The following is a 24,941-nucleotide window of genomic DNA, read 5'->3' on the forward strand; positions in this document are numbered from 1 at the left end:
GAATCGCGCTACTGCTCGTCAAATATAAAACGGGAATTTGTCAAGTTAAGAAGACACAAACTGAACATAAGACATTTTTCACAAATACCCACTCAACCGCATAGAAACAAAAATCGTTCTAAAAACTTCAACTGATCTTAGTACAATCTACGTCTTCGTCCTTTGTGTTCCAACTCCGTTCATAATATAGTTGTCATCTTTAAAACTACACGCTACTAATAAATATTCGTAAATTTGCATTACTATTGTTTTGTAGGTACGTGTTACTGAAGGCCAATATTCGGCTGCTTGCGCCTTTCGACATGCCACTGACTGGTCAAAATGATTTACATATCTATAGACTCTTGTGTTGACCATCGTTCAAATTATTTAAGGATTTTATTTTTCTTTCTAGTCTCAGAAAGGAAAAAGGTGTGATTTTATATAATATACTAGATGAAAATCCGGCTTCGCTCAACTGAATTTTGCTCCATAGAATGTGTGTGTAAAGGCGGCTACTGACGTGAAGCAGCCAATGACGACAGCCGCTGCTATCTTTAAAACTTTTCCTAAAAAAATGTTCGTTAAAAAACTTAATTACGATAGAAACATTCGCGGAAGAGTGTGCGGACAACTATAAAACTAGTTATTTTAAATATTAATTACCGTTGAATTTTTTGTTACAATTTTTTTATTGTTCAATGTGTGTTTTATTATTAAATGACCATATTGCATACTTTAAAAAAAATGAATTTTTTTGTGGAACTTATTTTTCAACAGTATTTAACTATACAGTGTTGTACAAAAATCAACAAATTGCCGACATTCAATGTTCCGCTTTAAAAAATATTCATTTACTATAGTTCACATCTGACTGTCTTAGTTGCAGTGTATTTCTCACTAGCTGACTCGCGCAACTTCGCTTGCGTCACATAAGAGAGAATTGGTCATATTTTTCTTTGTTTTTGTAACATTTTTACTACTACTCCGCTCCTGTTGGTCGCAGCGTGATGTTATATAGCTTATAGCCTTCCTCGATAAATGGACTATACAACACTGAAACAATATTTCTAATCGGGATCAGCAGTTCCTGAGATTAGCGCGTTCAAACAAACAAACAAACAAACTCTTCAGCTTTATAATATTAGTATAGATGACTGACTGATAACCTCAGTAGAACCCTTTGACATGCAGGTCACAATTTGCACCTCATTTGCACCCTATTTGAAGATCAATTGTTACCGCTGTCCAATGTAATATGCTTGTAACTTATACCACGATTGTATAGGCTTGATTACGATTTGAAATTGAATTGCTTTGAACATAATAATGCATTTACGAGACTACCCCATGGTTTGAATTAGAAATGAGAGAACATGATTTGCTTTAAGTCAATTCTTGCAATTTATTATGCCTTTTTTGAATAATCATAGGTGTGTAAATAATTATTTTTTTGAATGCGTAATACACTTATTCAATTATTACCTGCGCAACTTCGCTTGCGTCACATAAGAGACAATGGGTCATAATTTTCCCCGTTTTTGAAACATTTTTTAATGTTACTCTGCTCCTATTGGTCGTAGCGTGATGATATATAGTCTATAGCCTTCCTCGATACATGGGCTATATGACACTGAAAGATTTTTTTAAATCGGACCAGCAGTTCCTGAGACTCGTTCATCATTACGGGACCCTTGCCCAGCAGACACATCAATAGGTTAAATTTATTTATGCAGCAACCAAAAAAAATCATCAGCAAAAAAACATGTTTACCAAAATTATGGTGTACGTACAAATTCTGAAGACAATGAGTTAGAAAACCCCATTGGTCTCATGACAATAATCGGAGACAAAAGTCTGCTCAACACAACACAATTTGTCAGAAACTACTGACATCTATGGTGATAAATAATTTTGACGCCTGTGTCTCAAAACATTAAAGACTTCAGTAGCGCGTTCACATTCGGTACTGTTGAGTATCGAAATTTTTACATTTAGAATGTACTGCCAAAATATTTCTTACGACACCCGTCAGAGGCGCCGATCAGATTTTTATACAAAATTTCTCGATGACAGGTCGGTTGTCGGAAGTCAATAGTATTAGAGAATCTAGCTACAGGAAGGAGGAGCAATTTGATCGATATGTTTTAGTATATCCCGTGGTTAGAAATTGGGCACGAACGTATATGTCGTATTTCGTAAACCTTACAAAACTGTGATACATTATTATAATCATTGACACTAATTCGATTTGAAACCTTAGTTATTTAGAGGAGCTCGTGGCTTAGTTTACAACAGCCGCACGGATCGATCTCTGAGGTTAAGCTACGCTTGCCGAGGTTGTTCCGTGGATGGGTGACCATCTTATACATATCGAGTTCCTCCGTGTTTCGGAAGGCACGTTAAATTGTGGGTCCCGGCTGTCATTTTCGAAGATCTTTGACAGTCGTTAACAGTAGTCAGAAGCTTGAAAGTCTGACAACCAGTCTTACCGAAGGGTATCGTGTTAATACCTAAGTTACTGGGTTGTGGAGGTCAGATAGGCAGTCGCTCTATGTAAAACACTGGTATTCAGCTGCATCCGGTGAGACTGGAAGCTGACTCCAACATAGTTTGGAACAAAGGCTAAGCGAATATATAGTTATTTACTCTACTCATATTTGTTAAATGTGTTGTAAGGTAATAAATAGTATTGGAAAGTATTGTTCACGTTCAAAGTGTAAAAAATATTCATGGGAAACGTTTGTTATTGTTATTTTTAAATACGTTAATATTTACTTCTTTTATTATCTTTACTAATATTATAAAGCTGAAGAGTTTCTTTGTTTGAACGCGCTAATCTCAGGAACTACTGGTTCTAATTGAACAATTATTTTTGTGCTGAATAGACTATTTATCGAAAAAGGCTTAAGGCTATTATATAACATCACAGACTATGGCTGGCTATTATATAAGAGTAGCAACGAAAAATATTACAATAAGAGAAAATTATGACCCATTTTCTCTTATGTGCAAGCGAAGTTGCGCGGGTCAGCTAGTTTTTTATATCCAGTCTTTGTGGCTAATCCTGGGTGGGATCGATCAGACCCAAAGATACAATATAGGTACCTCACTGTAGATGCCGAAGGTTAACAGCGCCAAAACATTTGAGTTGCCAGTTGACAAAAATAAGGTTTGAACAGTGGTAATTAATTTAATTTACTTTTTTTATGGTTTCCTATCAGATTTGACTTTAACTATGTATAAAGTATGTATTAAGGTATGTATAAGTATGTATATATATATATAAGTATGAGTTTGAAGTACATAAAATCCTCGTCCACAATTTATAGAGAATCGAAACAAAAGTGAACCAGTAGCTATTATGTAACGTAATGTACGATTCACAATAATTGTGTAGGTAACAAGCGCTCAATGACTCCGACCCTGACTGCGCGTGCGCAGATTACGTGCATTTTGCTTTCGATCATCGTATGCGTTTGTTTATGTTAGTGTTTTTATTAATAAAATACATAAAAGTGCTTTGTTGACTACAGCCACGCCGGTCGATCTCTGAGGTGAAGCTGCGCTTGCCGAGGTTGTTCTGTGGATGGGTGACCATCTTGTACATATCCAGTACCACCGTGTTTCGGAAGGCACGTTAAATTTTGGGTCGCGGCTGTAATTTTTTAAGATGTTTGACAGTCGTTAACAGTAGTCAGAAGCTTGAAAACAAACCTTACACAATTTATAAAAATATACATAAGTAAATTCAACAAAAACAGACCAGTGCTATCAAGTAAGAATACTCTTAATTTCAAAAAACCAAATATATTATGTAAGTACATAGAAATTGAGTTTTCATTAACACATAGAAGCGAATGTATGGTTTAATAAAGCGCCATGAGTTATTCATAGTATGTGGGACATTCCTCGCATAATGCATCGGATGACAACGGACGGTATGGCGTCCTCTGGGAACTATTATTCAGTTAATACTACGCTTTATTGTGCTCTCTTGAATTATGTTTGACGAAGACTCGTCGTGATTTTAAAGTGGTTTTGGAATGATGATATCGATATCTAGTATATTGGGTCAACTGACATTATAGTAGTTAAAAAAAATACTAAAATTAAGATCATGGTTTATTATGTAGGTACGTTTATTATAAAAATAATAAAATTCCTAAGAGACCCTTGCCCTGCAGTGGGACAATTAGGGGGAAAAAATCTAAATATAATTTGTTACATATCTCAATATACTTATGAGGTATCGATATGTACGCTTATAAAACACTTGTATATATACACTCGCCATATTATTATGTGTAGCTTCTCTCCCCTCGAAAGATTTTACGAAAAGTAAATATTATCACCACGAACATCTTCTACATAATAATATATGAAAGAAAGTCGTGTTAGTTACACTATTAATAACTCAAGAACGGCCGAACCGATTTGACTGAAAATTTGTGGAGAAGTAGCTTAGAACTAGGAGACGGATATAGAACTTTTTATCCCGTTCGACTGCGTTTGTACCTGGTAGAAGAACGGAGCTAACCAGACCAGAATTGTTTTAACAAACTTGTATTTGAGTACAAGAAAGATTTTATGGAGAGAAAAATATTGCGTGAGCTTCTTTTATTTATATACTTACCCACTATATTATTAACAATATACATATTATTATATGAATACATAAGTCTGCTTGTCCGTTGGAAGCTACAAAATAAAGCGATATTTTCTTGTTTTTATTTCAATACCACATGAGCAGAGTCACGCAGGTCGGCTAGTTATACACAAAACACGAACATTTCCACCACAACTCACACTTGACCAGACGGCAAATAAAAGCAACGTTCACATTGTTTTGTGTGACGCGTCAGTGGCCCATTGTCTGCGTACTGCAGTTTTTTCTGCGTAATTTCATTTTGTTTGCAGGTACTTTATATACACATATTCTACGAGCTCTACTTAATTGTCCTCTGCAATGCTTTTGTAAACGTTTCTGGGTGTATCCGGAGAGTTCGTAAATTTGGTTTCTCTTATCACTATCTACACACATACAGAACACGCTTGCTTTACCCGGAAGTCAAGAGCAGAGGTATAATCTAGACTGATATTATGAAGCTGAAGAGTTTGTTTGTTTGTTTGAACGCACTAATCTCAGTAACTACTGCTCCAATTTGAAAAATTATTTCAGTGGTACATACCCCATTTATCGAAGAAGACTATAGGCTATATCATCAAGCTACAACCAATAGAGCAGAGTACCAGTAAACAATATTACAAAAACGTGGAAAATTATGACCCAGTCTCTCTTATGTGACGCAAGCAACGTTGCGCGGGTATTATATAAAGCCATTTGAAATATTCAGACATAATACCTATTAAACCTTTTTTCCAAGGGGGTAGGCAGAGACCAAATATTAGAGTTATTCCGTTCGGATCCCCAATACTGATACCCTAGGGGATCAGTTGTATTTTAAAATTATTTTCTATTCCGGTCTGATCCCCCGTATATAAACATTATAATAAATTTAAATATTTTATTCCGATCGGATACCCTGACTGTCTATTATCACATTTTTAGGACAGCCAATAACAAAATATGTATACAGGTTCTATTAGATTATGTTATAGAATTAATATATATATATTTTTATTAATCTCATCTCTATACATTTTGACCCAGAAATCTCCAAATCTTTCTTAGTATTTCAGGAACATGCAGTCTATTTAGATTTATCCATTTCTTTGGCTAGCTCAACAGTTGAATCCTTTTTATTTATTTGTTTTAATTTTTTTTACCCATTACTGTCCCGCTGCAGGGCAAGGGTCTCCTCCGAAACGAGGGGAGGGGTTAGGTCTTGAGTCCACCACGCTGGCCGAGTACAGGTTAGGGGACGTTGCATGCCCTCAATAAATGTATTAAACAAATTTTAGGCTTGCAGGGTTTCCCCACGATGTTTTCCTTCACCGTAAGAGCAAGTGATAATTATTTCTAGCATCGTTGCGGCAAAGTCTGAAGCTTTTGTAATATATTTACTCGACTGCGACGAAGAAGACTCAAATTCGAAAACCAGGTTGAATAATTTTTTTTTTTGGGCAATAGAGAAAAAATGAGAAATTGTCAGTGATATCCAGGAGTTGCTTGTCGTATGTTTAGTGGTCAACCTGAAGTCAAAGTTGCTCAAGCCGCCCGATAGGCCTTTGACATGGCTTAACGACTGTTTTCTTAGTAGATAACAGCCGGGACCGACTTTTTACGTGCCCTCCGAAGCACGAAGATGCCCAGCTCAAATACCACTATGCGGTCACCCATCTATGGAATGACTGTGCCAACGGTTGTTAAACCCACAGATCATTACCGACCGGTGAGCGCAACTGGCTATGGGCGCCTCACATCCAGGAGTTAAAGTTAAGGTCGCAGATTTCAACTCAAGCTCAGTCAACACTAACTTGAGTAACTTATCTCACTAAGTCTTCAGTCTTTATAAAGAGATCAAGTCTATATTTTTGACTTGTCGTTGATAAATTTAATTGTTTCCTGTAAAAAATCCTGTTTAAAATGGACCATAATCTGTACCCGGTAATCTCGTAAATCAGCCATGTCTTTTTTCAATACAGCATTTCAGTATCTACCTATGAAAACATTTAGATCTTTCACTACAACATCTACCTCTAGTATACAAGTGTTATCGTAAGGCACATCGGGGATAATTTTGCGGAGAGGCTCTGCTAAAAATTAAACGAGATGCACAAATTTATATAATACAAAAAAATATAATTTCTTCACATATTTTATTGTTACTTCGTGCTCATTTTCATACTAATATCCAACTGTTATGTCCTCCGCCGGAATAAAAAATTAGAGCTGCAATAAAAAAAAAAGGTTTAACGGCGTAGAACATTAGCAACTTGTAGCGTGATAATCAACGACTATTGACAACCGGTGCGCTATTGTCAATGTTCAGCGCCTCTAGCGAGTGCCGCACGTACTAATTTTTTAATAAATTTTAAATGTCGCGCGCGACTGAATTTGCGCACTCACATTATTTGCTTTTTCAGATAAGCAAAATTATAAAAGTGACTTTGTAAAAAGGTTTTCGTTTAGAAGGTGGAGGTTAATGACGCCGCCCTTTTGGTTGTGCCACACCACGTTGCCTTAATACTGTTTTGCAATAATTTGACAAAGTTAAGGAAATAAAAAATGTGTCCAATAATTTTTCATAATTAACAAGACTTTTTAAAAAACGGCCTTTAAATAGCTTCTCAATTTTTTATATCTACAAGCAAGCATAGACATATATTATTTAATAAAAATGTAGCGGATCGCTACATACAGCGACATCTACTGGAACCAGCGCACAACCAACCACCACGCGCAGTGTGACTGACGTCACAAGTCCTGAATCGCGCTATCGAATTTTGCATTACAACTGACTATATATACAAGTTCCCGACTACAACAGCCGGCAGCCTAGGCCCACCAGGCATGATCACCTCGCCTGGTCCTCCACAAAAAAACGATGTTAAAGATTTTTTTTAATGTAATAATGTCATAAAGAAACATTGATGAAGAATTGCATAATATGCGTCACAGGCGCTTAGGTTGATTGTGCACCAATTTTATCACTGTTTGTTTGTCGTATGGTTAGTGGCCAACCTAGTGTCAAAGTTGTTCAAGCCGCCCAAAGGGCCTTATTTTTTAATTTTATCACTGATTGATCTGCTCTCTCGTGCGCCGTACGTCACGCTCAGCGCAGGCGCATGAACGTGACGTATTCTGCTTGCGTGCAGCCGGCGTTTTTGACTGATAAGTCTTTAGTACTTCTATAATTTCATAAAATGCAATACAATATAAATACAACGCTATACTCGGGCAATTAGAAACGCGTGACGTCATATCATTTTATCGACTTGGACACATAGTTGTTCCTGTAATAGTGTAGTTGACTGGGTTAACGAAAAGTTATTAAACTTGTTCTCGTAAAAGTTACATCCAAAATGCTCACGCTATGTTATTTTCTTTCGTTAATAATTTTGAAATTAAAATTATTACAGACTGAAACATTATATTCGGAACCAATTTGATACCAACGGAAATACGATACTGTGACGTCACTACACCGTATTTTTATACTGAAATTGTGTTTGACATTTAATAAAGAGTATAGTTGATTTGACTGGTAGTCAAGTACCCTATACTTTCGTATATTTATTATTATTATGAGTCTTATATAGACTTATGGTAAAAGGCTTTCTCCATTGCTCTACATGGTGAACGATCTCGCGGTTCTCTCGCGAGCGGTTTGTATACAATTATGCGGGCGGGTAAATAGGCGGGTATTAGGAGTCCAACTCGTCTCTACATCTTTTACGAGACCTACCTCGTCACTATCTCCCAGCTGGCGGGTCCATTTCGGCATTATTTCGGACCATGAGACATCAAGCATTCGACATAAGTGGCCCCTCCAGTTCCACTTCAGAAAACGGCCGGTCAAGCTACTCTAAGTCTGCTATTTGACTTTTGGAGCGCAGTGTCGTGTTTCTGAACCAGTCTACGAGCCTTACACCCAGTATGATGCGCTTATCAATTCGTCTTTCGACTTATCTCTCTTGTCTAGCTTGGAAGTAGATTGCTCCCGGCAGAGATTTAAACAAGTAGATGACTAAGAAAACATAGATTACCCTTCATGCCATAAAATAATCCACCCTTACGTTATACCCAAGCTTATGCTCGGATTTCTTCGGCTTTTGCAAAGTAAATAACACTTACATTTTCCAAGTAAGCAATCTGAAGATTTTGCTACACACAAAGTAGAAAACTTCCATCGATTATTGTATGCATCCCATATGCTGATCAAACGAAAACTGTAGCTGGAAATAAAAAAACGCAAAACATTATTTTTTACCGATTTCATTAAGGATTATTATTATTATAGATTCTGCCGGCAACTCCATCTGTGGAAAAAGGTTTCCCAAAAAATTATAAAAATGGTTCTGTTATAGTGAGTTTAGCTTATCTTTATTTCGTAAAGATATTATACAGAGTCAAATACAACTTACTCAGTAAGCATACAGTCCATATAATAATCGAGGCAGCTGACTTCGTCTGAGGTTTTAGTTTGTAAAAAATCCTTAGAGTTCCCATAGTAAAATCCTGGCACATTCGAAGATGCTGTTGTTAATGGTAAAACTGTAGTACTTCCATCTTGAAATGCATAGCAGTATTTAACTGTAAGTTATATTATAATAGATATTAATAAAAAGATACTCTATTATTACAAGTTTAGGTGCATTGTACTCGTAACTATTCTGTATGACAAGATGAAGAGGACGTGATATTTTTTCATAAATTGTTTTAATTTTGAAATGAAAACATTTTTAATGTCCTGTTATTTATTTGTATTGTTGGACAATATACACGCAAAAGTTATACATCTACTAAATATAACCGATACGTCTGTTATTATAATTTGAAATTATTATTTTCGCATCATAATAATAGAGTTAGTTATGTACACAGTTTCAAAAACAACTGTATCTTAGCCTGGCTTTCTGTCGGTCTAGAGTTCCATAATGAGTTAACTGATCTCATTTCATAAAGAATTGAACTTTCACTATACGATTGTAAATTTGAAACATACATTATTCATGTGACCTTTATTTTATAATTATGACATCAGAATACATACAAAACGGTAAGGGAGTGCACTAAACTGTTTATTCTTAACTGTTAAAAATTATTCATTTCATTTGTAAATCACTAAAAATGTAAAAACAAACGAATGTATACCAATTATGACACAAGCTGACACAAAATATAATGACTTCTTCATGTTAGTATTTGGCTTGTAGATTGATATGTACAATAGTAGCAAACACAACAATGATTGCTAAATACGCAATCAATGTCTATTGGCTTATCGTGTAATGGAACCATTCACTTCTGATAACATGCATTCAAATACTATAGGTGTGAAAATATGTTTGTTTTTCCGTGAGAGTTCATCCAAACTTCTTAAAGGGATGCAAAGTCAGCAACCCACACATACTCATTTTACATATATTTGCCCTTCCCAGCACTGGGTTAATTTTATGTCCCTTTCGAACACTCTGTAGCGTTAATTTAAACATTCAAAAATCTTGCTCGAGAATTTTAATTAGTGCTGTATTATCTTTGTGGTAACACATAAAACATGATAACGAAATTAAGACTTAGTATGTATTAAACCTCATGAACACTATTAAAAATTGTAATTAAGCATTTACTAGGTTTCTTTCAACGTTTATTTATTCGTAAATGTGACATTGTTCAAGATGGGGTATAATTCGTTGTATTTGCTGGCATTTTTACTTAGCGGTATTTATTTTTTTATAATACGTTTTAATTCGCATAAACTGCCGTGGTGGGCTAGCCCAATACTATTGTAATCTCAAGCTACTCCAAGTTCCGGATACTGTTAACCTTTCAATACTATACAAAAATATCGGATTGATGTATGATTACCAACAGCCCCTTTACTTCAAATAACAGTTCATAGCAGAGGAGGTGTGTGTTTCCAAGACGATTTCCTGCCCAGCTATGCTCCATCATAGCACGATAAGCGACTTTATTGCGATAGTGCTGCCACCTCCTGGATCTCGTGCTGCGCTTCGTTTAATCTCCGACACATATATGTCAAAATCAAAATCAAATCATTTATTAATGTAGTCAAGTGCTTAACACTTATGATAGTTAATGTTACAGCGAATGAAGAAGTGTCATCATCTACATAATTATAATTATTTGTTTTGTATGGCAAAGGTTTAGTCCATTGAAATGTTACAATTTGAGGGCCGAATATTGCATTTCTTAGAGGACGAAATTTTATTTTTGGAACATGTTAGCAAATTATTTTGCCTACAAATATGTTTCATAACTTTTTGTCCTAATTTAACAATTAAAGAAGTTATAAGCAAAATAGTGAATTTTTTTTACAAATTACGCTTCTACAATTATATTGTAAGACGCATAGTTTCCGAGATATCGCGAAAAAAGTGTTTCCACCCCCTTTTCCAAGATGGCGGCCGGGGGACAAGGGTGGCGACCCCACAAACTTCAAGTTAAGCTTCTATTGACCCCTGCTTCACGTACCAAAAATAAAATTGCATCCTCTAAGAAATGTAAATCTCATGTAACATTTCAATGGACTAGTTGTGCATATCTGTAATTATAATTTGTCTGTGCCGTTTACACAGAAGATGTGCCATTAATATAACCCACGTTAACAAAGACAAAATATTTCAGTTACCATGTATGAAGCGCTAGATGTTGATAATCAGACTAAAACAAGAGCTTATAAAATTGCCGAAGAGAGCTTAGAGGAAAAGTCTCTTACTGCTTCTTTACCTGAAGGATTGTGTTATGTCAAGCACATCGTATGTACCCAGTCAATGGCAAAGTATGTTAAATCTTGTTTTTTGGTCAAAAGTGATACTGACGCGAGATTTAATAAGTTAATTAGGTTTCAGTTAAGCAGTGATAGCCGAGCGTTATCAGTTGGCACCTCTCACGCACTGTGTTCCCGGTGGAAGCTGCCATCTTATGCTACTCGGCTATCACTGCTTTTTTGTCATATAGATATCTTTAAAACTAAATTATTTTAAGTTAGTCTTGGTATTTCTATTTTGTCTTGGTAAGTGGCAACACGTGGGTGTGTTTTGAATGTTTCGTAGGGCAATGGTTTAGGTCGCCACGCCGCTACACCATTGCGCTGGGAGGGCGAAGATTCGTTTTCCGCACAGAACAGCTATTTTTGTGATCCATAAATACATAATTGTTTCGGGTCTGGTTGTACTTTATGTTCATTGTTTGTATGTTTGTAAAAGTCCCCACGACACAAGAGCAATTCTTAATGTGGGAGTTGTCTTTTTTTTAAATAGATAGACTACGTTTCATGTTATTATTATGTAATTACATGCATGTGTAAAAATAATATGCTCTCCGGTAATCAAATAATTTTAATATATCTGTGCTCTGTTTTTGTAGAAAGGGTGAAAAAAGTGGCTTAGTGTGTGCCTATCAGAAATTATATAATCTAGTAAACTTTGCAAACCATTGCGAAATAGAACTACAAAATTGTTTGTATACCTTTAACAGAGATTTTACTGGAGAAATCCCGTCTGGTAAGAAATATTTTTTTTTCTATATTATTTAACATAACGTTTACGACATACGGATAAACATAATAATAAGCCGAGTAGCTTAGTTTGGCATCTCCCTCGCAAGTGGTTGCAGGTTCAAACCCGAGGCAACACACCAATGACTTTTCGAAGTTAGTTGTGTATTAGAAAAAATAGTCACTTGCTCTAACGGTGAAGGAAAACATCGTGATGAAACCTTGCATGTCTAAAATTTGTTTAATACATTTACTGAGGTAATGCACAGCCCCCAACCCGCACTTTGCCAGCGTTGTAGACTCAAGGCTTAGGCCTTGAGTCCGCCATCACCCCTCTATCGTTTGGGAGGGAACCCTTGCTCTGCTGTGGGACAGTAATGGGTTAAAAAAAATGTGAAAAAGTTGGTAATGTGCCCGGTAAATTCCGATGGGCTCGCGCGCAATTCATTGCGACTAACTGTGTGGCGAAACAAAGGTAAACTACACCTTTTCCCAAACCTTTTGTTATAACAGCCGTGGTATTATGAATGTATTTGTAAATTGTGTAACTGGTCCACTGAATGCAAAAGAACCACAAAGTACTGGCAGAATAAAGTAAGACATCATATTTTTTAACAACTTGTGTACATCACACCCTGCTTATCCCACCAATTACAGAGAAACAGCTTCGAACCGTAGATATTTTATTTTGCACACAATGTTGATGCTTTGGCTTACCCAATGGTTTTTTATGCTTTGGATTATCGTTGTGTATGCATTTTCATCGCCAGTCACGATGACTACGATTTTTTCCGCAGTTGAAGCACTCACATCATACGGTACCCAATGCCCTTGCTTCTGGATTATTTCTTAAACTTTTAAACGTTTTGAAACAGTTGATTTATCTGCTTGTAATTTTTCTTCAAGTTCTGCTACCGTTCGACATCGGTCTTGCTCGAGTAAGTCCTCCTACTTTTCGTGTTTTTTCGGTACGCCAGAACTTTATTTATCCTCAAAATCAAAATTGTTATTTTTGAAGCGTCGAAACCAGTCGCTGCATGTTGTATCCAACAAACCATTGTCACCAAATCTCACTTATGGTTTTTATTCGACAAAAATGCTGTGTGCTTCATCTGCGGATTTCTTTTGAATTAACTAGTGCAATAAAATTCACCGCAAATACAAAATTTTTTTATAATAAGGTGAACTACCATAGGTTAAATACTACCTTGCGTGTATGCCATTCAAAATTTCAAAAACGGGGTACTGCAACTTCCATCTTTGAAGAAACAGGGAGAACTTATTCAAGGTCCTGAATATATTATTTTAAAGGTATTTCATAGTTTTTTTTTAACATTACGCCGCTAGGTTAGATTATAATTGCTAAAGTTATTTAAGAGGATAGCCATAAATATTAAATATTTTACTTCCAGATCCATTTATCTATAATGGCAAGAACAAACCGTGTCAGTACTATATGGAACAATCAAAAACCTTGGATGAGGCAGTCAGACTTTACCGTGAACAATAAAGTGTTAGATAAATTCTAAAAGTTATCGTTATTTTTTATATATTTCTTAGTTACCAAGCTACTTTTAGGTAGGCTTTCATTAAGACGCAATTACTTTTACTTATTTTGTTCTATACATACATATAACATTACATATCGTCGCTGATTGACTGACAGTAATCAAGTATAAATTGAGTTACTTACTGAATATAATATTGACCAACTACTGAGTTTATACAATTTTAATAGCTACAAAGACTCTTATCAAGAAGTTCAAGGTATCCTAAACAAGCGAGTATTCCCACGAACTGTTATAATTCAGATATTCTTAAATTTTATTATGTTAGTGAGGTCCTTTTGAACAAACCTTTAATTTAGGCTAGGGGAATTCCATTATGCGTTTGGGGAGTTTGTTAAAAAACTTACTTATTTACTCACGAACGAAATGTAAACATTATGTAACGATAGTAGGGACCTACTTATTCATTTTTGTTTCTAGTGTCTATCACTAGTTTTCCTTGATTTTGTTTTTAATATATGTCAACATATAATACATATCTATACTAATATTATAAATGTGAAAATAACTCTGTCTGTCTGTCTGTTACTCAATCACGCCTAAACTACTGTACCAATTTGCATGAAATTTGGTATGGAGATATTTTGATACCCGAGAAAGGACATAGGTTACTTTTTACCCCGGGAAAATGACGCATTCCCATGGGAAAATTCAGGTGGCGGACGAAGTCGCCGGTAAAGGCTAGTTTCTTATACATTTCCTTGGCGTTGTATACATAGGAACTGTATACCTACATACTATTCCGGTAACATATACAACATCCTAGCAAACACATACTATGATGAACCAACAGTTTCCCTATCTGCCCAAAAACCTCTCTCAGGTAGTGTTCCTCTCCAAAAATATTAATGGCGATATTCTGAAGGACAAAATTGTTATCTATAGCAGCGGCCTTTAGTCCGGTGAGAAAATATCGCAAAAAAATAGGAAAAAATAATTTACGGGCGATTTGAGGTTGGAAACTGTTGGGGAGGATTTTAAGGATAAAAAACGGTTTATAGTATTTTCCGGACACACTACGAGTCCTAGAAAAAAAAGTTAAATGGCAATAATGTAGGTAAGCTCTAGGTATTTCTTCAGAGACAAAATTTTCGATGTCTTTGGGCATATTTCTGTAACCAACTTGATAACGGCACGATGTGGCACAAATGGTATTTTAGAAATAATTGCAACCTTAGTACAAAATAAAAATATTTAAAGATTGTTCTTCTGATTCATATTATAGCGTGTCCGTTTGCCATTTTCCGGAACAAAATGATCGATGTCGCATTTTCCCTTAAATAAATCAGTTTCAGACTAAATTATATCGAAAGGAGATGAATAAACTGTTCTCTTACAAAAAAAAATGGGCTCTAATTATAACTATTTAATTGTGCTTGTAAATAAGTAAATAAGAAGTGTCCGGCATATAATACTGATTAATGTGGCACAAACTGCGCTTGACCGTATTCAATCGGGTATTAATCCTGAGGGTCTGCATTCCCGCACGGGGGGAGGAGGTCGTGTAAAAAATAAGCTAGAAGTGGACGCACGGCTGGTTGTATTAGATCACAATGTTACGAAAGTAAATATCTGATTTATCTGTGCTTGGTTCAGGTAACCTACGGATTATAATGCCTTCTTTATAAAGTTAATCTTATTGTTTTACAACTTCAATTTGTGCTTTGTATGGTGCTTTTGGGTTATAGATTCGTGTAAAAAAAATTACAATACTGAAATTTATATGTATGATGAGTTATGCATGATTTTAGTCAAAATTCTGATTCCTCTGTGCCTGATTGATATGATGAAAACACTATATTAATCATAAAAGAAATAGATTTTCCCTTTTCCAGCACGAAAGGAGCTGTTTTGTGGCGTAATTCACCGAATTAAGATTTTTTAAATAAAATATAACATTGTTGATGATGAACAATGTATACCGTGAAATTATTACTTCTAACAATTTTCCTAAAAAGAGACAATTTCAGTTATTGAAATCTGATTTTTTTCAATAAAAAAGAAGCCTATGTATTTTTTTTTTGTTTTTCTATTTCTGATTAATCTTTAACAAATTCTGATTCATCTGGACACAAAATATTGAACGGTCTCTATCTTTATTACTAATTTATAGAAACGAGTCCCTTATCGAAATATAAGTTCTTTGGTATGCCTATTTTCATTAAATATGCTGTTACATACCTAAAAGTAAAATAAAATGTTGGCCAGATGAATCAGTCGAAGAATGGAATTTCGAAGAAATACCCCTCTACAACTTTGCATCTACTTACATATTTTTCAGATAACCTCAAAGTTTATGCAAAATACAGAGTATTTGGTTTTTTATTTTTATCTTTCACAGGTGCAGTGATAGCCTAGTGGTATAAGTTGACACCTCCCACTCAAGTGGTCGCAGGTTCGAACCCGAGGCAAAACACTTTTCGAAGTTATGTGTGTATTAGAAATAATAATCACATGCTCCAACGGTGAAGGAAAACATCGTGAGGAAACCTTGCATGCCTAAAAATTTGTTTAATATATTTATTGAGGGCATGCAAAGTCCCCAACCCGCACTTGGCCAGCGTGGTGGACTCAAGGCCTAACCCTTCCCTCATTACGGGAAGAGACCCTTGCCCAGCAGTGGGACAGTAATGGGTTAAATTTTTATTTATATTTTTATCTTTCACAGATATACGTTTTTTTTTTCACGAGTTTTGCTGCACACTTACCTTTTTGTGTCCCGAACCGACTGTATCTTTTTTGTTCAAAAAAATATTTGTTTTCTCCTTATTTATTTACACGAAATTTGTGAAAAAGTAACTTTATTTTCAATCGAAGAATCTCACATCAAAGTTTCTTCTTTTTTTTAAAGACTAGGTATGATTTTCATTCGTTGACACCTCTCATTTCTACTGGTATAAAAATAAATTAAAAATGGTATAAATTAAAAATCATTACTATTGAAAAATAGTTCAAAACTGCGTAAAAGTTTAAAGTTGAGAAACATTTTTTTAACATTGTCTAAAATGTTGAACTGTTGATTAAAACGTATATTTTAATGTATACGTGTAAAATTATTAGTCCTGACTAACTAATTGACTGATTTACTGGCTGATAATCATCGCAGAGCCTAAACTTTAGAAGTTAGAATCATGACATTTGATCAAAAGGTGTCTTTTATGATGCAGGCATATCCACTAAGAATGTTTTTTTTTTAGAATCCACCCCTTTCATCCTATTACATTTATTTTTGTTCTCAAAATTGTCGGAACCTGTCTTCTTACCATACAGTACTAACTAAAGTAAACCAGTGTTACCGCATATACACCACCATTCAAAACTTCCTTACTTGACTAGCTGCGTACCTACGCGGCAGAGCTGAGTCTCCCCGATAATCTATACTAATATTATAAAGCTGAAGAGTTTGTTTATTTGTTTGTTTGGGCTAACCTCTTGAACTACTGGTCCGGTTTTATCGTGACACTTCGACCAATAGGAGCAGAGTACCAGTGGAAAATGTTACAAAAACGGGAAAAAATTTGACCCATTCTCTCTTATGCGACGTAAGCGAAGTTGCGCGAGTCAGCTAGTTGTGCTATAAGCCATGTGATGCGTAGTAATTGCAGAGTGTGTAAAATAAATAGCTTTTCTATCAACGACCGTGATTATGCCTCAAGAGGAATATCAATTTTGGCCCACAATGCGCTGATAAAGACCAATTATAAATAATAGGCATTGTCAATAAAATTAATAGCTATGCCAGATGTCATCATATTTTAAAATGTATTTGTATATGGGTGTGTGGCTGAAGGGATAATAAAGCTAACAGAATAAATAAAAAACTTTATGACATAAGATTTATGTAAGTCGCGTACGAGGCTTGCTAGACACACGTTCAAGTTGTCATTGTCGATCGAAAGCCAATTATCATTGAGCACCTCAAGACGCCAAGATAAATAAACAATATTTCGTATGTTTCATTTTCTCATTCAGAGAAAGCTTTCGATCGACAATGACAATCCAAACGAGTGTCTAGCAAGCCTCGTACGCTACTAGAATAAAAAAATATATAAGTGGGACGAAATACTGAACTATCCCCACCAACCACAATAAAAAATCATATAGGGGCACCAAGGCGGCGGCGGCGGTCCTCCACCATCACCTCTTACGCCACCGTAAGCGGGTGGCAAAGCGTATGTGCACGACAAGCCATCGGTTTGTAAGAATAGAACAGCTGTAACAAGAGTACAAAGTGTAAAATAAAAATTTAAGAAAGCAAGAGATCTAATTACGACAATGTTTAAGTGATCCCTCCTTTGAATCCCAGTTAAGTATGTTTGGATTCGTTATTTTATATTAGAGAGGGACAAGGAAATATTTTTTAAAATATCAAATTCATATTTTTTTTTATGTAATTTATACACACGTCACAGGACTGCACGTTTGGCGCAGCAGTTACTGCTCACCTCGCCGTAATAACCGTAGCGCCGCATGTAGTGGGTTCAAATCCCACCTGGGACAAATCTTTGTGTAATCAGCACGAGTATTTGTCCTGAACCTGGTTGTTAATTTACCTATAGTATGTATTTAGAAGTATATAAGTATGTTTATCAGTAAGAAATAAATTAATAAAATAATAAATTTGGTTTCTATTGTACAAGCTCTGCTTAGTTTGCAATCGAATGACCGTGTGTGAGTTTTTCCAATGATATTTATTTATTATTATACAGGAAAGGAAAATTTCGGAAACGTGTATTATTATATAAAAATAGTGACCACCGACCATCGACCATCTACTGTATGTGGATAATTTACAAGACACGGCCAATTCGTTTTAAAAAATGTTCCAATTTTGTAGGACTTTTATGAGTAAACAAGTTACGGACACAAAACAAATTTTTTGTCGTTTAACCAAATGGGCAAAGTTAGTAACTGTGTTAGTAATTTTGTTAAAAACCGTACTTACGTTCAGTTTCGACACAGTTGAAATATTCGTATTCACAATGGCTTACGAAAAATGTATCGTCACCCGAAGTTGTGTTGCGGACACAAATGAAATGCATGTACGTTCTGAAAAAAATATGAACAGATTTATACTCTAGTTCCAAAGCCTTGAAAAACGGTCAGAAGTATAAAAAAATGTAACAGAATAAAATTTAATTGCGTTTATGCCTTAGACGATGATACTAATAAATTATATTACTACAGACAATGAATGAATGCAGAGTTTGTGAACCAACGAAAAAAAGGTTCGAAAACTATCATAGTTCCAGTACCTCGATTCTGTACTACTATCGACTACCGGCAACCGGCTAGCTATCGACATTTTGACATTTAGAATGTACTGCCAAAATGTTTCCTACGACACCCGTCAGAGGCGCTGATCAGATTTCCATACAAAATTTCTCGATGACAGTTCGGTTGTCGGTAGTCGATAGCAGCAGAGAATCGAGGCACTGGTTCCATAGAAATTGTCATGAATGGGATATGAGTTCGTTATTTTTGACTATAATAACTATTTAATAAGTACGTTTTCCTCTGCTCTTGTAAATGAATCCCCTAGAGGCTTAAAGTAGGTGATGAAATTTAGTGCGTTTTATCTTGTTTTTGTATCTTTAATAAACAAAATTTGTTCTTTAAATAAATTTTATTTGCAACTAGCTGACCCGCGCAACTTCGCTTGCGTCACGTAAGAGAGAATGGGTCATAATTTTTCCCGTTTTTGTAACATTTTTCGTTACTACTCCGCTCCTAATAGTCGTAGCGTGATGATATATAGCTTATAGCCTTCCTCGATAAATGGGCTATCTAACAGTGAAATAATTTTTCAAATCGAACCAGTAGCTCCTGAGATTAGCGCGTTCAAACAAACAAACTAAACAAAAGATGAGATTAATTATTATTTACTAGCTGACCCGCGCAACTTCGCTTGCGTCACATAAGAGACAATGGGTAATTTTTTTTAACATTTTTTACTGGTACTCTGCTCCTATTGGTCGTAGCGTGATGATATATAGCCTATAGCCTTCCTCGATAAATGGACTATCTAACACTGAAAGAATTTTTCAAATCGGACCAGTAGTTCCTGAGATTAGCGCGTTCAAACAAACAAACAAACAAACAAACTCTTCAGCTTTATAATATTATATAGTATATATAGTATAGATGAGATTAATCTATACTAATATTATAAAGCTGAAGAGTTTGTTTGTTTGTTTGAACGCGCTAATCTCAGGAGCTACTGGTCCGATTACTCCTATTATTCCGATTATTCCGAAGACTAAGATATGACATCAGGCTTCGGCCATTAGGAGCGGAGTAGCAACGAAAATTGTTACAAAAACGGGGGAAAAATATGACCCTTCATTCTCTCTTATGTGACGCAAGCGAAGTTGCGCGGGTCAGCTAGTAAATAATAATTATAGTCTACGTTAAGTCGTTTAAGAAACTATAAAAATACGTCAATAAATCGAAAACAGAATAAAAATGTTGGTCTTCAAAACAATAAACATATAGAAAAAGAATTAACGTATATATTTTTTGCCTCCGTTGAAGCAGGCAAAGGAAACAACACTCACACAGCCTCGTCATCCTAAATTATTCAATGTGGATTATTTAAATAATTAAATAAAAATAGATAGATTAAGCAGTGATAGCCGAGTGGTTTAAGTTGGCACCTCCCACGCAAGTGGTCGCAGGTTCGAATCCAAGGCAACACACCAATGACTTTTCGAAGTTATGTGTGTATTAGAAATAATTATCACATGCTCTAACGGTGAAGGAAAACATCGTGAGGAAACCTTGCATGTCTAAAAATTTGTTTAAAACATTTATTGAGGGCATGCAAAGTCCCCAACCCGCACTTGGCCAGCGTGGTGGACTCAAGGCCTAACCCCTCCCTCATTACGGGAGGAGACCCTTGCCCAGCAGTGGGACATTAATGGGTTAAAAAAAAAAAAAATAAAAAAAAAAAAATGATTGAAATTGATAGCTAGTCGGTAGTTAATACTAGAGGTAGATAGTTGTACAGCATTGCGCTATTGTACATGGAATATATAAAAAAAACCGATGGGGGATCTAAAAAACGGATACTGATACCGATGTTTTTTTCTGTCTGTCTGTCTGTCGTCCCTCTGTATGTTCCAGCATCACGTAAGAAATATAAATATAGCATATAATCCACTAAAATAAAACTATGGTATAGGCATAGAATAAGTAGTGAAACAACATAGGATACTTTTTATCTCGGCAAATTCTTAAATTTCTAGAAAATTGCAGAGATGGAGTAGAAATCGCAAACGAATAACGTAAAAATATTTACTGGTCATACAAATATTTTGGCTCCACTTCTAAGCGTCGCTATGGCGCATTTTCACGTTCACGCAGCGTTCACAATTTTTTTTTCACACAAAAAAAATTGCGAACGCTGCGTGAACGTATTGCGTGACTATAACTGCCACTATAGTGTCGCTATTTTTTTTAGTGTTTAAAAAAATCTAATTCTCTCCTCCATAGAATCGATTACTGCTCTGGAGTACTTCGTTCTATGAAACCCAAATACTATATTTGCAATACATATTGGGTATTGAAAATTGACAAACTATCAGTAGTAGTCCTACGGTCGACATCATTTCACCCGAACCGAACCAACATCGGTACTATTTAGACCAATTCGGAGCAGTATGCGCGCATGACCAAACGCGGACAGTCGCTGAAACGCGAAGCTGCCGCGCGGCTAGTCGGCGATGCTAAAAGAAGCTTGTGTGCGGTGTCCCATCGACAATACTTTTTGTGACTGTTTTACGTTCTAAAATAGGTACTTTTTTAACATTAATTTTGTATTGATTTTTGTACATATTAATTTTATTTCGAGGGGTGTAAGGCTGTACATTTTGGCCGATATTGAGTTATATACATATTGGGAATCAACGTCGAATGAGCCCGGTTTCGTTAATATCGAAGCATTTTTATGGCGCTTAAAAGGGGTCTTAGGGAAGTTGAGCAATAACGCAATGTTTTTAACCGACGTTAAATACCTATTCATTTTTAGGCAGGGCATTTGAAGAGCAGAATAATATTAAGATCCGGAACATAAACCAAGTTCCCTTTCGCGAATAAATGACTCAATAACGCTTAAAGCATTTTTTCATATTCCTAGTTTTTATTGACACGTAACATAAAGCAATTGGACTTCCACCGTTTACACAGTGTGATGTCGCTTAAATTTATTTATAGTGGTATAAGTTGATACCTCCCACGCAAGTGGTCGCAGGTTCGAATCCAAAGCACCAATGACTTTTCACAGTTAAGTGTGTATTAGAAATAATTATCACATGCTCTAACAATCGACTACCCGGCTCAAACTGGCTGGTCAAGAAAAGTGTCTTGTAGGCTTCCACAGGGGTCGATTTTAGGAGGTGCTGGATACAGCTGGGGTCGCACAAGTCGTCGCTCGCATCGCGCTGGGTCTGGATGTGGCACTCGAAAAGTCGGAGGCCCTATTCTTTCACATCCAGCATCCAGCATCATCGCAGGCGGAGTCCACATCGGCATTGCACCGTCGATGAAGTATCTTGGTTTAATTCTCGACGGCCAATGGGACTTTTCAGCCCATTGCAGTCGGCTGGCCCGGCCCAAACTTGTAGGTGCGGCGGGCGCACTATCACAGCCTTTTTTTGGTTTTTTGTTCGTTGGGAAAATGCATTACGGCATGCACCGCCCCACGGAGGAAGCGGGGGCTGCCGAACCTCGGGAGGCCAAACAACACCTGCCGATGGCTGTACGCTGGGATCGTACGGTCAATGGTCCAATGTCGGAGATGGCCGTCAGGGTCGTATGTCGCAGGCCACACGATCTCCTTCGAAGTGTGGTGCCTACTGGCCGGAACGCCGCCATGGGACTTAGTCGCAAAAGTCCTCGTGTCACTTTATACATGGCGCGAGGAGGCTCGATGCGGAAGCACGCATGGCGGACCTCTGCCAAGACGTCCGGCGTGAAAGCGACGACTGGAAAACCCCAACGCCAGCTGACGTAGTATCCGATCGAAGGTACCGCGTCCTGGCAACATCGTCAGGTTTTGAATCAGTATACCCAAACTGTAAAGCCGGAACGCCTAGCCGGCTAAAAAAAGGCAGGCACTCCAATAGGCTTACACAACCAGCTAACCGCAACCAATACCGCCGGCTTCTGGCTGTGACGTGACCTTTTAAGCAATACTAGTCTGTTTTAGTATGACGATAAAGTTAAAAATTATTTCTCTTTGAAAGTACTCGATTTGGCTAAATTAGCAATAAAGAAGGACCAGAAATAGGAATCGAATCATTAATAGAGAAAAAATTACTGTGATCTGATGCATGACGTCAGCGTCCACAAACAATAGTCGTAATTCATGCGTTTTTTTCCAGATATTCCAAATTTGTTTCTCGGATGTTCTTCCGCTATATAATCAACTCCTTCAAATTCAAAATATGGTTGAAACGTGTACACTGGGGGTGCAGTTGCCCTCGGAATTATTTGAAACGGATTATATAACGACTTCTCTGGTTGAATGGTCGTCGCGACTTTCCTCGGAGCCTTAGTGGTAAGACGATATGAACTCTTCGAAATTATTGACTCTGAAATTGTTAAAAAATATTAATTATTTTAAATTAAGCAACATGGTTATCAACCATGTTTCACGCATGCATCCGGAGAGATGGGCAAGGCTGGTGACAGAATGGACGCCAGACGGTGGGCATTGCCGTCGAGGCCGACCACGACGAAGGTGGCATGATGATATAACGACATTTGCAGGTCCATCGTGGCGGAGCATGTCACAGGACAGACACGTTTGGAGGAAAGAGGAAAGGCCTTTGCCCAGCAGTGGGATACATGAATGACTATTAAAAAAAAATGGTTATTAACTATAACAAACAATGATTGAAAAATAAGTTTAACCTTGTTTGATAAAACAACGTTTTGTCGAAAATCACTCCGGCAAATTATAGTTACAATAAAGTCACTACGTATAAATTATTAATTTGACCGAATATTTAATTGGCAGATTTTTATTTGACCGAATTTAAAAAGTACTAGTTTTATTTAAACGAATGTTACTAAACTAATAATGATTTAGTCGAAAGATTGTATTAAATATTAAGTTTATTATTCTATACTATCTGCAAATTCCTATATTTTCTGTTCTTTTTCTTATATTATATAATATACTTTATGTAAATAAATATTATTGGACAACTCACGCACGGTCATTTGATTCCAAACTAAGCAGAGCTTGTACTATGGTAACCAAATAACTGATAAACATACTTATATACTTCTAAATATATACTTATATAGATAAATTGACAACCAGGCTCAGAACAAATACTCGTGCTCATCACACAAAGATTTGTCCCGGGTAGGATTCGAACCCACCACACGCGGCGCTACGGTTGTTGCGGCGAGGTGACCGCTTAAACCACTGCGCCAAACGTGCAGTTATATAAAATTCCTATATTTTAAGCAAATAAACAAATTTCCATTCATTAAAATTAAACCAGTGCGATTTAAATATTAATGTCGCAGTACGATAGATGACGCCGCAATATAGTTATATCCCTAGGGATATAATTATGTTGCGTGACATAGTTATTAAAAAGGAGTTTTGGGCAAACCGAAATGGGTAGGTTAGGTTAGAAATAGCTTCGTATGATGAGAAAGTTGGTGGCGGTAATATCAGAACGGCTTAACTACTAACTAGCCAATCTATAAAAAACTCCTGGCCACTCTTTTTAATCGCCAAATACATTCACGCCATCTACATTATTGCCACTTAACTTTTTTTTCTAGGACTCAGAGTTTGTCCGAAAAATGCGATTAAGCATTTTCTTCCTTTTCCAAAGGGTTTCATCCTGTGATATATTTTTTCGAAACTTATCGGCTCTGGTCTAATAATAAGACGAAAGAGATAATAATTAACTTATTCGTTTTTTACTTGTTTGAAATGCCAAACGCTTGCCGGTCGATACGTTGCCGCGTTGGCTGTAGAAAATTGAGGTGAATGGATTGCAGAAATAAAAAAGCATTTTACGTACCGGGCAAAAGTAAACACAAACAGATGATGCGTAGATACTTTTTAACTTTCGTCATGTTGCTATCGATGTCGGTAACTGAATGTCTGGCTGAGATAGCTTGAGCCCTAGAAAATAAATGTCTTTTATCCGCTATCAAATTAGTTTCTGAGCTTGATCAGTTTTGATAAGAACGTGGTTACGATTTTATTCGTTTCGTT

At 36.3% G+C, this 24,941-nt stretch overlaps 4 protein-coding genes across 6 annotated transcripts in view; 2 read left to right on the forward strand and 2 right to left on the reverse strand.

Annotated features, from left to right (window-relative positions):
• LOC142983612 (octopamine receptor beta-2R-like) overlaps window positions 1-24,941 on the forward strand; it is a 142,287-nt gene that overhangs the window by 36,228 nt on the left and 81,118 nt on the right. The window lies entirely within an intron of this gene.
• Window positions 5,643-10,142, reverse strand: LOC142983551 (uncharacterized). Its single transcript, XM_076130484.1, has 4 exons — window positions 9,761-10,142; window positions 9,031-9,199; window positions 8,741-8,841; window positions 5,643-6,835 (listed from the first exon to the last, which is right to left on the reverse strand). The coding sequence occupies exons 1-4, from the start codon at window positions 9,801-9,803 to the stop codon at window positions 6,786-6,788; spliced, it is 363 nt and encodes a 120-aa protein (XP_075986599.1). The 5' UTR covers window positions 9,804-10,142; the 3' UTR covers window positions 5,643-6,785.
• LOC142983550 (uncharacterized) lies at window positions 10,166-14,009 on the forward strand. The gene is made up of 4 exons (XM_076130483.1): window positions 10,166-10,327; window positions 11,255-11,408; window positions 11,996-12,132; window positions 13,538-14,009. The coding sequence occupies exons 1-4, from the start codon at window positions 10,285-10,287 to the stop codon at window positions 13,633-13,635; spliced, it is 432 nt and encodes a 143-aa protein (XP_075986598.1). The 5' UTR covers window positions 10,166-10,284; the 3' UTR covers window positions 13,636-14,009.
• On the reverse strand, window positions 17,491-24,885 carry LOC142983575 (uncharacterized). 2 transcript variants are annotated; one of them, XM_076130526.1, is made up of 5 exons: window positions 24,745-24,885; window positions 23,013-23,286; window positions 18,639-18,742; window positions 18,139-18,246; window positions 17,491-17,906 (listed from the first exon to the last, which is right to left on the reverse strand). In XM_076130526.1, the coding sequence occupies exons 1-5, from the start codon at window positions 24,797-24,799 to the stop codon at window positions 17,764-17,766; spliced, it is 684 nt and encodes a 227-aa protein (XP_075986641.1). In that variant the 5' UTR covers window positions 24,800-24,885; the 3' UTR covers window positions 17,491-17,763. The 2 variants fall into 2 exon arrangements, with proteins under 2 accessions (XP_075986641.1, XP_075986642.1); XM_076130527.1 differs by lacking the exon at window positions 18,139-18,246 and having other exon boundaries at window positions 17,519-17,906.

Source organism: Anticarsia gemmatalis, chromosome 24 (genome assembly GCF_050436995.1).
Source record: "Anticarsia gemmatalis isolate Benzon Research Colony breed Stoneville strain chromosome 24, ilAntGemm2 primary, whole genome shotgun sequence".
NCBI lineage: Eukaryota > Metazoa > Arthropoda > Insecta > Lepidoptera > Erebidae > Anticarsia > Anticarsia gemmatalis.

Excerpts from the sequence above, each read along its gene's own strand:
- LOC142983551 (XM_076130484.1), bottom strand. The coding sequence starts at position 9,803 with ATGAAGAAGTCATTATATTTTGTGTCAGCTTGTGTCATAATTG. Across the intron at positions 9,200-9,760 it reads GTCAGCTTGTGTCATAATTG|TTAAATACTGCTATGCATTT; the intron begins GTATACATTCGT and ends TATAACTTACAG. Across the intron at positions 8,842-9,030 it reads ATGGACTGTATGCTTACTGA|CTACAGTTTTCGTTTGATCA; the intron begins GTAAGTTGTATT and ends TTTTATTTCCAG.
- LOC142983550 (XM_076130483.1), top strand. The coding sequence starts at position 10,285 with ATGGGGTATAATTCGTTGTATTTGCTGGCATTTTTACTTAGCG. Across the intron at positions 10,328-11,254 it reads GCTGGCATTTTTACTTAGCG|TTACCATGTATGAAGCGCTA; the intron begins GTATTTATTTTT and ends AAAATATTTCAG. Across the intron at positions 11,409-11,995 it reads TGTACCCAGTCAATGGCAAA|AAAGGGTGAAAAAAGTGGCT; the intron begins GTATGTTAAATC and ends CTGTTTTTGTAG.
- LOC142983575 (XM_076130526.1), bottom strand. The coding sequence starts at position 24,799 with ATGACGAAAGTTAAAAAGTATCTACGCATCATCTGTTTGTGTTTACTT. Across the intron at positions 18,247-18,638 it reads CAACTGTGTCGAAACTGAAC|GTAAATTAACAACCAGGTTC; the intron begins GTAAGTACGGTT and ends TACATACTATAG. Across the intron at positions 17,907-18,138 it reads GCTACGGTTATTACGGCGAG|CTGTTCTATTCTTACAAACC; the intron begins GTGAGCAGTAAC and ends CTCTTGTTACAG.